Below are 13,870 nucleotides of genomic sequence, written 5' to 3'. Positions count from 1 at the left end.
AACGTAGTTCCCAATTCCTCTTTTTTCATTTGACTTTCTTTTGTTTTTTGTTATCATTTTTCTCTTCTCTTTTTTTTCGTTTTTTTTATTGATTTTTTTTTCTTTTCTTTACCTTCCAGGTTCGTACTTCCTAGTCGTTGCTATTGATTCCGAACGAGGGGTACGAAAGAAAAACGAATAAGGCTCAAAAGGGGTAACAAAGGAAAAAGTGTTTAGGTAGCAGAACAAAATGCCTTCGTCATTCCAGTCTTCAAAACATGCCAAGTGCAAACAATACAATTGAACATAGATTTGTAGTCTCTTCCGATGGTGCTGGACTTGACAATTATGTTAAATATTTGCTTTTTCATTTGTCATTTCTAAAGCACTGTTGGGCGACACTCTCACTCTTATGAACGACCCTCATGCCAATTTGGCGAATCTTGCATTTAACGGTTTTCTTTATGTTTTACTTGCCCCGGTTCCACATGACTCGGGCTCCAAATAATCTCAAACCGTTCTTATTTCCTTTAAATGCTTTGATCACCTTCCCAGGATTTTATGATTAACTTTTAAGATTAGGCCCAAACTGTGTGCGCATGTCATGTCCCTAGAATCGGCATTGACCAAAAATGATAAAAGGACTAAAAAAAATGACTGGAAATAATAAAAGACCGGCTTTTGTATTAGACTACCGATGAAATGGTTTGAATAATAAAACAAACAAAACAACCAGAATAAAATCCTAACACAGCCTCGACAAAACTTAAATAAACTGATATGACAAAATGGAAAGATAGGAAGGTTTGACACAAGACAATATTCGGATTATAACCCTAAGAATAATCCGGACAACAGAAATGACAGCAAAATAAGCCACCACAAGCTTCTCTCTTACTAACCAAGGAACGGAGCTTCCTCCCACTTTATCAAAAATTGGCATATTAGCCACCGAGCTTCGCATCAGTATTGTCCAGCCCATTGCCAACTTCGATATCATCAACCTTAGTCAACAATTCCCCAATAGGATTTGAGTGCTTCTGCTATCAGACCTGATCCCCGCAAAGTGTGCTTCTGGGTATTGTATTTCTGGCTTACCACAAACCAACCACCTTCTTTCTTTGTGATTCAAAACAAAACAGGTTAGAATGGACTCAGTCGGTCCCCATTATTAACAACATTTTTTTTCTTCTTTTTTTCGATTTTTTCATCTTTTTCATCAATTGTTTTCATTTTTTTTTCATTTTTTTTGTTGTGGTCGAATCTTATGGAGATTGCCTACGTATCATGACCCCGCATGAATCAGACCTTGCGTAGTTCGGACCAATAAAAGATAAACAATACTAATCATTTTTTTCAATTTTTATATTAAAATAAACTGGGTTTCAAAGGTTTTAAGATGACCTACAAACTCGAAAATCAAATAACCCACATATTCTAATTAAAAGATTTACAAACTCCAAAAACAAACGGCCAACTTCCTTTCTCCGTTTGACAAATGCAACCGAACGATTATTTTTGCAAATGTGGCCCTTCCAAATTTTGAGGCCGGAGAGGATTATTTTATGACACTTTACAAACTTGCTCATTCTTTTACGAAAATAGCCTTTCGACAACTGAAAGATACTCTAAGGCTATTTCGGCAAGAACGGTTTAAGACGCGGTCGAAGCTGGCTCGACTTATTTTGACCAAAAATCCAAACGGTATTCACCTGACCGCTGACTCTTTGTTTTTTTTTTCAAATTACAATGAAATCGTGGTGTTGCAAACACGGCCCTTCAGCGCCTCGGGGATGAAGATTTTTAAGGCTGTGTGGTTCAACTGGACAAAAAATACTAAACAAGACCCAAAGGTGGCTGTTTATGCAAAGTCAGCCCTCCGGCGTCCCTTTCGGGAACATTCGGCTATTTATGACAAAACAGCATCACCTGACTTATTTATGACTCTTTTTATCATTTTTCAAATTAGAAAACTCAATATTGCAAACACGACCTTTTAACGCCTCAGGGACGAAGATTTTTAAGGCTGTGTGGGTCAACTGGACCAAATCTTAAAAATGACCCAAAGTTAGCTGTTTATGCAAAGTCAGCCTTCCGGCGTCCTTTTCGGGAACATTCGGCTATGTCTTGATAAAACAGCATCACCAACTTATTTATGACAAAATTAGAATTTTGACATATATATTTTTTATTTATTTATTTGTTTTTGGCTATTTTAGCAAAAGGTGGGGTTGACCCGATGAGGGTTGCCTACGTATCTCACATCCGGTGAGAATCAATCCCGCATAGTTCGGGTAAAATAACCGAACTATTTTAAAACAGAATTTTTTTTTCTTTTTCAGCAACAAATAACAAAAACACTTTCCAAGCATGACTCTTTCATTTTCATTTTGGCATTTTCGGAAAAATAAAAAACTATTTTAAAAATAAGACCTTTTTTTTTCATTGTCATTTTTCAGAGGAAGACAAACTATTTTCCTTTTTTTATTATTATTTTTTTTTATTTTTATTTTCTTTTGAAAAATAAGACAGAACAACGACTTTTTTTTTCTTTCTATTTTTTCTTTGCTTTTAATAAAACAAACTAATAAGACACATTTTTTTTTCAAAATTTCGGCAGAGTTTTGACAGTATTTGGGCATTGGTTTTTTACAAAAATAAACAATCAATTCCCTAACCGCTATTTCCTTTTCTTTTTTTTTTTTCAATTTCAAAATATTATTCATGATATTCAAAAGTCAGTCAACACACATATCCGGATCAAATAAATGCGCAAGTAGCAGCAAGTAAGATGCATCAGGATGGTCATTTTCATTTTTTTTTTGGTACACCTGTCCTAGACAGACCCAACCCCTGTGTTGAGCCTCCAAAGTCAAATGCACGTGATGCAAACAATCGCTCCTACTAGGGATCCGGCATGAAGCTGAGTTATTCTAAGTGAAAAAACCTGAGGCATATTGTTCTAGCCCTGGCTCACCCAAGTGGACAGCTTGAGCCGAAGTGGGGGCAACGTACCGGGAGCACGAAAGTCTGCCCGGCCTAGTTACTTGTCCCAACTTCGTCTTATTTGGTATGACTTCTAACAGAAAGGTGGGCCACGCGCACGTGTACACCATAAGTTCAGAAGACTCAGAAAGAAGAAGGGTTTCGTAGCAGTTGTATATACACAATTCAGATAATATTAAAGCGGTAAAAGCATCATTTAGCACATTAGGCATATATCATGTAAAAATCAGATAATAAATAAAGCCAACTATAACAATTATTTAAGCTCGAATTCTTGAACCCTGAACCAGTGGTTCTGGGTTAAAATTCCCCAGCAGAGTCGCCAGAGCTGTCACACCTCCTTTTTCCGCCCTCGCGGGGGTACAGGAGTTTTTTCCAATTAAAGGACAGTCGAAACGGGATTTATTTCTTTATTTCAGAGTCGCCACTTGGGAGATTTAGGGTGTCCCAAGTCACCTATTTTAATCCCGAATCGAGGAAAAGAATGACTCTGTATTACAGTCTGCGCACCAGAAATCCGGATAAGGAATTCTGTTAACCCGGGAGAAGGTGTTAGGCATTCCCGAGTTCCGTGGTTCTAGCACGGTCGCTCAACTGTCATATCTGGCTTAAATATCTGATTTTTATACAATTATGAGCTCATGTGCAAATTTTATCTTTTTACCGCTTTTATTATTGTTATTATTATTTTTACAAGAATGTGAACATTGTTTAAAACATGTCTTTGGATTACGTCACATGAAATGCTCCCGCAATCCGGAACACATTTTTATTCAATGTTTTGGGATTTGGATTTGGGTTGCATGAAATACGCACCCGAGTTTAAGAAGATAATATTATTAAATACGCGCCTAAAGCGACTAGCGTATCATTATTTTGGGTAGGGCCGAGAAATTTGCTAAACGGCTCCTCCCGAATTCTAAGCAATTAAATGTACATTTATTGAGGGCCCCGCAATCTATGCATTTTATTAAGCGAGGCTCATCTCATTTATTTTAAATGGACAAATCTTAAAGCGACTACATTTTTCTATAAAAATTAGTCTCTAAAATAAAGGAAGAAAATCCTAATTAATTACTAGCTTTTATTTTATTTATTTAAGAAAACATGACATACTAATTGATAGATTAATACAAATATTGATAAAAAGGAATTTTATTTAAAAAAAATTCGAAATTATAAATAAAATAAAAATTTGACAACTAATATTCAAAAGAATCAAATACATCTAGATAAAAACTCAGCGTTGTTATAAAAAAAACTATTGAGATTAATTATTCACAACCATTTGAAACTAGATTTTAACCATAATTACTAAATCTTTTTAGAAAGTCTTTTAGACTTAAACGAAGTTTCTAATCTTGCCTGAACTCAAATGCCTTAATGCCTAATTTTCGAAAATTAATTCAAATTCATGCCTTAACTAAATTTATCTACTTATTCATGATTAACCTACTGTTGATAATTTTGAAACCTTCATAACTAGTGAATTAACCTGTTTTGCCAAACCGATTCATTAAAGACTAACTTATGTTATTTTTTTTCTTATTTCAATTATTATTCAGTAATAGATGAAATAGTTTAAATACAATCGATAAAAGGAAATAAAAATGATATTAAAACTTCAAAATTTCATTCTTCATATGTATTCATGCTTCCACATTATTAGCTTTGCAATAGCTAGTATTACAGTCGTGTACCTGGTATTGGAAACAAAAGAAGATGAGAATCAGCAGCAGTAATAACAATACAGCACAGCAACAACAGTCCAGCAGCAGTAACAACCCAGGAACAGAGTTTGCAAACCAGTGGAGCAGTAATCCCAAAAAACAAAAGCTTCAAGCTTTGATGAAACAACAATTAATTCTGATTTCAAACAATGAAAGAAAGCAAAAGATTTTTTTTTAGTTTTTTTTTATTTTGAAAGTTTAAATATTTTTCAGAATTTTCTCTCTCCTAAATGTTCAGCCCTTGTTTTCTCTCTTATTTTCTTTCTGTTCTTCTCTATTTTCAGATTAGTTCCTCTATCTGTATTCCCTCTGTCTGTGTGTGTCAAGACCTCTATATATAACACATTCCCAAACTCAATTAAAATCAATCACTTTCCCCTACCAAACCCATTATCTTCCCACTCACCCCCATTACATTAAATAAATATATCACCCCAACCCATTATATTTTGTCCCCCATGCTTTCACTAAACAAATACAAGATTCCTCCCCATTAAATTTTGTCTTGTCCCCCCTTTATATTAAACAACTATATCACAACCCACCCCATTACATTTTGTCCCCCATGCTTCACATAAAAAATTACAAAAATGTACAATTCCTAAACTACCCCTCCGACCTTATTGCAATTACTATTTTAACCCAAATGTACTGCGATTTACCAAATTACCCCCATCAGCTATAACAAATCAATTAATCGAACTCAACCAAAATATAGCCAATATGACCAATTTCTACAAAAATTCAAACAACAAATCTCATGAACATGATTTCTTCAACATTTCAACAACAAATCACATGAACATGATTTCTTCAACATTTCAACAACAAATCACATGAACACAAATTGAACAACAAAGAACAACTAAAATTTGATTGAACAATATTTTTAGCAACAAACAAACCTATTTTCAGATTCAACAACAACAATCAAACAAGTATATTTAGATTTCTAAATTCAATAATATTGAACTTAAAATCAACTCTAACAACATTACAACAAACAATTCCTATATTAAACTTTAAACAAGATTATGAGACAAATTCAAGAAATAATCATAAGTGATAAACAAGAAATCAAACTATACAAATTTCGGATTCAAGATCAACCCAACAAAGTATGAACATGAATGAATCTATTTTTAAAACAACAAACATGACGGATTCACATGATTTAAACAATGTTAACAATTTCTGAAAATATAAAACACATGAAACAAATTGAAGAAATAATTAATTTAAACTTCAATTTGAATCTAACAAACATTAAACTAACAATCCCTTTTTTACAAAAATGAATAAAATTAACATGAAAAAACAACTAATTAATTTCCCATTTGAATATGAAAATTAAATTAACAAAACACATGAACAAACTAAAAAATTAATTCAAACGATAGACATGATCAAAACAAACATTTGCCGATTTTAGATTCGAGAAATATCAAAACAAAATACGGACAAAATAAAACTCAAAAACTACTAACCGGATTGAAACGAAATATGTACGGACTGTTTCGACAAACCTCGACCAAAGCTCGACCAAACGACGACGAACACGAACCTAAGAAACAAATGAAGCCACGCCGAAGCAGCAGCAGTAGTTGACGCGGCAGAAGCGCTGCTCGAGCAGCAACAGCCTTCATGGACGACGACGGGGAAGGGTCAGCCATGGAGTCAGCAGCGACGAGCTGCTGTGTCGACGAAACACGAAGAAGAAAGCAGTGTTTGGACTGTTGTTCATTGGACGAAGAATATGAAGCAGAAACGACATACCAAACATGGCATCTATGGGGTTTCAGAAACAGGAGTAGCGGCGAGAAACAAGAGCAGTAGCGCGAGCTGAAGAAGATGAAGTGACGACGCAGAACCTCTGCGTGAACAGTAGCAACAACGGTTGGATGCGAGAAGGAGGAAGGCATCCATGTTGGCTCAGGTTCGAGCTCGACAAAACAGCGGCAACTATGGTTCTTGGGGTCGTTTGGATGTGAAGTTGGAGCAGCAATGGTGGACTGCTTGTGGTCGTTCGGGCTGTGTGTGGAGCTGACGAGCTGTTTGTTAATGGTGTTTGGACGTGAGGGAGTGGGGTCGAGGGCAGCCATGGTTGTGTGCTTGGAGTTTGGAGGAGACAAAGCAAAAGTGGGGGGGGGGGGGGGGCAGATGGTTTCTTAGTTTTTTAGGGTTTTTTTTTGTTTTGTTTTGTTTTGTGTTTTGAAAAATGAAGAAGGGTGTTATGTATTTGGGTTAATGGGGCGGACCGGGTCGACCCGGTTTGAAGTGGACCGGGTCATGGGGAAGATTGGGCAATTATTTGGGCCTGAGGTTGAAATTTGAAGAAGTGGCCCAATCTGATTTTTCTTTGTATTTTTGCTCTCTTTTCTTCTTTTATTTTTTCTAAAACTAAATTATAAAAATACTTAAACTATTATTTAAGAACTAAATTAAGTTATAAAAGCGCAAATTAACTCCCAATAACAATTAACGCACAATTAAGTAATAATTAAGCATAAAATTGTATATTTGGACATTAAATGCTAAAAATGCAAACGATGCCTATTTTTGTAATTTTTATTTTTTGTAAAACAAACTTAATTACTAACAATTGTAGAATTAAATTCTACATGCAAAATGCGACATATTTTTTGTATTTTTAATAATTTAACAAATAAACATGCATAGACAAACATATAAATAGTTACACAAAATATCTCAAAATATCACAAAAATTGCACACCAAGAAAAATTATTTTATTTTTGAATTTTTTGGGAATAATTCCCATATAGGGAAAAAATCACGTGCTTACACTCGGTGCCCATTAACTTTGAAGATTTCACCATTTTTGTTTTTCAAATCAAGAGTACCAAATGGAGTTACATGCACCACTTCAAAAGGGCCACCCCATTTTGACTTGAGCTTTCCGAAAACAGTCGTAATCGAGAGTTGAAAAGAAGAACCAAGTCACCCTCCTTGAATTCTTTGTTCCAGGAATATTTGTCATGTAAGTACTTCATTTTGTCCTTATACAAGGACGAGCTAGAATAAGCATGAAACCGGAACTCATCAAGTTCATTTAGTTGCTCTACCCGGAGATTCGCAGCTACATCCCATTCAAGGTTTAACTTCTTCAGCACCCACATGGCCTTATGCTCTAATTCAACCGAAATATGACATGCTTTCCCAAATACCAACCGGTACGGAGACATCCTAATTGGAGTATTGTACGCAATTCTGTAAGCCCACAAATCATCGTCAAGTTTCTTTGACCAATCCGTCCGGTTTGCATTGACATTTTTTGATAATATGCTCTTTATCTCCCTGTTGGGGACCTCAACTTGCCCAACAGCCTGGGGATGATAAGGGGTTGACATCTGATGATTAGCACCATACTTGGAAAGTAAGTATCGAAGGCCTTGTTGAAAAAATGAGAACCCCCATCACTGATGATCGCCCTTGGAGTGCCAAACCTAGTGAAGATATTTTTCTTTAAGAACGCTACTACACTCCTTGCCTTATTGTTGGGCAAAGCCACGGCTTCAACCCACTTGAAAACATAATCAACAACGACCAGAATGTAAGTGTTACTACATTAACTCACAAATGGACCCATGAAGTCGAACCCCCACACGTCAAAAATATCAATCTCAAGAATAGTGGTGAGAGGCATTTCATCCTTCTTGGAAATTCCACCAGCTTTATAGCATTCATCACATCTCTTAACAAGATCATTAGCATTTTTATACAGGATAGGCCAATAAAATCCACAACTGAGAACCTTTGAAGCAGTTCTCGCCCCACCATGATGACCACTGTAGGGAGAGGAATGGTAAGCATCAAGAATACTCATTTGCTCTTCTTCCAGAACACATCTCCAGATCACACCATCATTACAAATCTTGAAAAGATATGGCTCATCCCAATAATAATCCAAGTTGTCCCGTTTAAGCTTCTTCCTTTGGTTAGAAGAGAGCTCACTCGGGGCAATGCTGGTCACAAGGAAATTAGCCACATTAGCGAACCAAGGCATACCATTCACAGACACGGAGATGAGTTGTTCATCTAGAAATGAATCATTAATTTTGAGGCCATCATGGGGCCTCCCCTCCTCGTCTAAACGGGACAAGTGGTCCGCTACTTAATTCTCACTCCCTTTTAGATCAATGATTTCAAGGTCAAACTCTTGAAGCAGAAGAACCCGTCTCATCAACCTAGCCTTAGAGTCTTTTTTAGTCATCAAGTAACGGAGTGTTGCGTGATCGGTGTAAGCACGTGATTTTTGACCCTCCCCGAGGATTTTCACATTTTCTTTAGCATAAATATGAAATTGGGTCTAATATAGCCATTTTAACTATTTTACTTTATTTCGTTGCAAAAAGAAAAAAAATCACAAAATATATATATAAATTTTAGTTTATGTATTTCTCATAAACTTGAAAAATACAAAAATTGTACTTTATTTTGGTACTTTATATAAATTCGAAAATTACAAAAAATATAATTCGATTAATGTTTTGTAGTCGTTTTAATTTTGGAAAAATACAAAAAAATATTACTTTATATTTTTGTCTTTATTAAAAAACGAAAATTACAAAAAAATAGTTTTATTAATATTCTATAGTCATTTTAACTTTGAAAAATACAAAAAATATTGCTTCATATTTTATCTTAATATTTAAAAAACGAAAATTACAAAAATAGTTTTATTAATATTTTGTAGCTATTTTAAATCTTGAAAAAATATTTAAAAAGATATAGTTTTGTTTGAATACTAGTCTTATTTTTGGTAGTTATTTTGCTTACATAGGACTAGTTAAGCAACGTGTTCCTATTTCTCGGGTCCGGGCAAAAGAATAATATTCGGGTTCAAACTACCCGCTTTTAGGCCTAATTTTCGGACCTAGCCCATAATAATCCGAGTCCGCCACATGTGGGGAACACGGACGGAATCCCATACACGGGGAACCCCACCACGCATGGGGAGCACAAGCCTCGAACCCCACCACGCGTGGGGCTCATTTGTCTTGGCCAAAGGGATCAAATACACGGACAAAGAAGGAAAAAAGAAGAAAAAACTTTCTGAGAGGACTATTCATCTTCTTCTTCAAAGAGAAGAAGAAGAAAAAACCTACTGAAAAGAACCGGACCTCAAACCATCGTCGACCACTGTTCATCTTCTCCAAAAGGAGAAGAACAAAACCCTAACGCTCCCTCCATTGAAACCAGTCCGGATTCCTCCATCACCACCATCGTTCCACCTCCATCAACAACCCCAAAACCACCGTCAACCTCCAGCTCACCCCCCCTCGTCGTCACTGTCCAACCCACGACCAAAAGACCACTCTGTCACGACCCCTCCAGTAAACCACCAAACGACCCTTCAACCACCATCCCCTCACGTCCAAAATGCCACCACCTGCGTCCGCAACCTCCCAGCTCCACCATCGTCAACCAAACAGGCCCGTCGAACCACCGTCGACCACCTGCCCGACGCCATAACCACCAACCTTCAACGAAAACCCACCAGCTCATCCAGTCGCACCCCCACGTCCAAACGACTGCCTGCATCATCCAAACACCACCTTCAACCAGCAACCTCCCGTCGAACCCCCTCCTCCTCACGTCCAGCAAAACCACCAGCCCCATCACCCACCCTCGCACCCCGGCAACGAACCACGACCACCTTCATAACTGCCCCTTCCTCACATCCAAACGACCCTTCTGCTGCAGCTTCATGCACCAGTTGCTGCGTCGGAGATACAGCAGCAACCAACAATCTTGGGGCGTCGACAGTTGTGGGGTCCAAGCTTTCCATCGAGGTCGTCTTTGGTTCGTCGAGGTGTTTGTCCGAGGTTTCGTCGTTGTTCCGCGTCCAGTGAGGTCTGGCTTGAATTCCGTCGGGGTCGTGTTTGTCGTCCTAAGTTTGCCGAGGTTCAAAGGTTAGTAAACCTCAAGCATTAAATAAGGAGATGTTATGTCAAAAGTTCAAAAAATGCAATATAGAAATTGGTATGATAATTTCTTGCTTATGTTTTCACCATATGCGTTTTGTTCATTTGTGGTGTTATGTATTTTTGTTTATTTGATATCATTTAATTAAGTAGGGTTAGTTGTTCTATGACACAGTTTAACGTCAATTTGTTCGTCCTTTCCCGTGCTTAGTTCATTCGGACAAAACTAGCATTACTTGTTGTTATTACTTTCAAAACACTCATTTTGCTAGATTCCTTTTATTAAATTTGTAACGAGATATGAGATTTCAGTTGTAAATAGGCTATAAGGTTTAGTATTGTTAAAGGCGTAAAAATGGAATCCTTTTAAAAAAATAAAATAAAAAAAAGTAAATAAAAAACAAATAAATAAATAAACAAAAAGAAAAAAAAACGAGACTAGCTTCGCCAAAAATAAAAATGTACAGATTGCGGAGCCCTCACAAAGTATATGTATTAAATACTTAGATTCCAGGACGGGCCGTTTAGCAAAATTCACGGCCCTACCCAATATAATAATGTGCTAGTTGCTTTAGACGCGCCTTTAATAATGTTATCTCCCTAAACTCGGGTGCACATTTATGTGACCCAAATCCAAATCTCAACGAAATCGAAATGTGTCTCTAATCATGGGTATATTGATTATGGCGTGGCCCGAGATGCATTTCCACGACGTTGTAAATTCCTTTTAATAATAAATGAGATGAGCCTCGTCGAATAAAAAATATAAATTACGGGGCCCTCAGTAAATACTTGTTTTAAATTTACTTAGAATTCAGGAGGGCCGCTTAGCGAATTTCGTGGCCTTCCCAAAATAATAACACGATAGTCTCTTTAGGCGCGTGTTTAATAATCTACTTTCTTAAACTTGGGTGTGCATTTCATGCGACCCAAATCCAAATACCAAAACGTCAAATAAAATATGTTCCGGATTGTGGGTGCATTTCATGTGACGCAGTCCAAAGATATGTTTTAAGCGATGTTCACATTCTAAAAAATAATGATAATAAAGCGGTAAAAGATAAAATTTGCACATGGTTCATAATTGTATTAAAAATCAGATAAATAAGCCGAATATAACAGTTGAGCGACCGTGCTAGAACCACGGAACTCGGGAATGCCTAACACCTTCTCCCGGGTTAACAGAATTCCTTATCCGGATTTCTGGTACGCAGACTGTAATATAGAGTCATTCTTTTCCTCGATTCGGGATTAAAATTGGTGACTTGGGACACCCTAAATCTCCCAAGTGGCGACTCTGAAATAAATAAACTCATCCCGTTTCGATTGTCCTTTAATTGGAAAAACTCCCTTGTACCCTCTCGGGTGCGGAAAAAGGAGGTGTGACAGCTCTGGCGACTCTGCTGGGGATACTAGAACCAGAACCACTGGTTCAGGGTTAAGAATTCGAGCTTAAAATAATTGTTATTATTTGGCTTTATTTATCATCTGATTTTTACATGTTTGAGCCTAATGTGCTAAATGCTGCTTTTACTGCTTTGATATTACGTGAACTGTATATAAACTGTGCCGAAACCCCTATACTTTCTGAGTCTTCTAAATCATGAAGAAGGGCGTACTTCGTATGACTTCTTTTCTGTATAGTGTCAAATCCCAATTTAGAACGAGGTTCGGATAAGTTGCTAAGCCGGTGAAGCTTCTGTATTCCCGGTACGCTGCCCCCCCTCGGCTCGAGCTGTCCGCTCGGGTAAGCCAGGTCTAGAACAAACACCCAGGTTCTGAACCTAGTATAACAAAGCCACATGCCGGATCCCTAGTAGGAACGTTTATTTGCATCATGTGCATTTGACTTAGGGGACTCAACACAGGGGTTGGGTCCGTCTAGGACAAGCAACCTGAAAATAATAGACCAGCTTTTGGCATCCTATGTGCTACATGTTGTATTTAGTCAAGGGCGAATGAGTCATTTGGTCACTTCCAGCATGGTGTTATTTTAATCAAAGCATGGGGAACATTTGTGGAATCCAAGGAGCCTTGGAATTCCATATGTCCCCCACGCTTCATTTTTGGGAAAAGCACCTAGGGAACATTTGTGGAATCCAAGAAGTCTTGGAATTCTCTATGTCCCCCACGCTTCATTTTTGGGAAAAGCACATGGGGAACATTTGCGGAATCCAAGAAGTCTTGAAATTCCCTATGTCCCCCATGCCACATTTTTGAAAATATAATAAATATAAAAAATAAAATATATATGTATATATATAAAAAAAACATTGAAAATTCGAAAAACGATTGTGTATGTTTTCATCATCATCCACAAATTAGAAAATAGTGGAAAAGAGGAGAACATAACAGTGTAGAGATATAACTACTTATTGTTAGAAAAAAAAAACAAATGTCCAAGTAGTGTCGAAACTCTGCCGAAATTTTGAGGATATAAAATAAAAAAAAAACATATGTCTTATTAGTTTGTTTTATTAAAGCAAAGGAAAAGTAAAAAAAATAATCATTGTTTTGTCTTATTTTTTTTCTTTTTTTTTCAAAAAAAAAAACATTAATAGAAAAGAAAATAGTTTGTCTTGCCATAAAAATGAAAAAAGAGTCTTGTCTTTAAAATTTGTGTTATTTATTTGTTTATGAAAATGACAAAATTAAAATAATCCAAAAATATTTTCTCCATTATTGACTTCTTTAGGAAGTCTTTCTAATTGTTTTCAAAAATAATATAATATATATATAAAAAAAATAAACAAATCCGAAAATATTTTGATTCTTTTTTCATAATTGAAAAGAAAATTCAAAATTCAAAAAAAACATTTTGAGAAGCATTTCTTTTATTAAAAGCAAAATTCCGAAAAATATTTTCTTCTTCTTCTTTAGAATAAAAAAAAAGAGCAAATGAAAATTCAAAAATATATCTTAGAAGTGTTTCTTGTAAAAAGAAAATCAATCAAAAAATGCTTCCTTTCTTCTTTTAAAGTAGTTCTTTTGCCCGAACTACGCGGGTTTGATTCTCACCGGATGTGAGATACGTAGGCAACCCTCATCGGGTCCAACCCCACCTTTTGCTAAAACCGCCAAAATCAAATAAATAAAAAATATATGTCAAATTTTAATTTTGACATAGCCGAATGTTCCCGAAAGGGACGCCGGAAGGCTGACTTTGCATAAACAGCCACCTTTGGGTCATTTTTTAGGATTTTTGGTCC

The 13,870-nt window shown here is 36.3% G+C and overlaps 2 protein-coding genes across 2 annotated transcripts; both read right to left on the bottom strand.

Annotated features, from left to right (window-relative positions):
- Window positions 1-7,586: 7,586 nt before the first annotated feature.
- LOC104238156 (uncharacterized) lies at window positions 7,587-8,084 on the bottom strand. Its single transcript, XM_009792446.2, has one exon. It carries the CDS (start codon window positions 8,082-8,084, stop codon window positions 7,587-7,589), a length of 498 nt encoding a protein of 165 aa, XP_009790748.2.
- Window positions 8,085-8,302: 218 nt separating this feature from the next.
- Window positions 8,303-8,740, bottom strand: LOC138882707 (uncharacterized). Its single transcript, XM_070163323.1, has one exon. It carries the CDS (start codon window positions 8,738-8,740, stop codon window positions 8,303-8,305), a length of 438 nt encoding a protein of 145 aa, XP_070019424.1.
- Between the last annotated feature and the right edge of the window lie 5,130 nt (window positions 8,741-13,870).

Source organism: Nicotiana sylvestris, chromosome 12 (genome assembly GCF_000393655.2).
Source record: "Nicotiana sylvestris chromosome 12, ASM39365v2, whole genome shotgun sequence".
NCBI classification, from domain to species: Eukaryota; Viridiplantae; Streptophyta; class Magnoliopsida; order Solanales; family Solanaceae; genus Nicotiana; species Nicotiana sylvestris.
Note: the sequence above shows the minus strand (reverse complement) of the source record. Positions and strands in the feature narration are given on the sequence as shown.

Excerpts from the sequence above, each read along its gene's own strand:
- LOC104238156 (XM_009792446.2), bottom strand. The coding sequence starts at position 8,084 with ATGTCAACCCCTTATCATCCCCAGGCTGTTGGGCAAGTTGAGGTCCCC.
- LOC138882707 (XM_070163323.1), bottom strand. The coding sequence starts at position 8,740 with ATGCCTTGGTTCGCTAATGTGGCTAATTTCCTTGTGACCAGCATTGCC.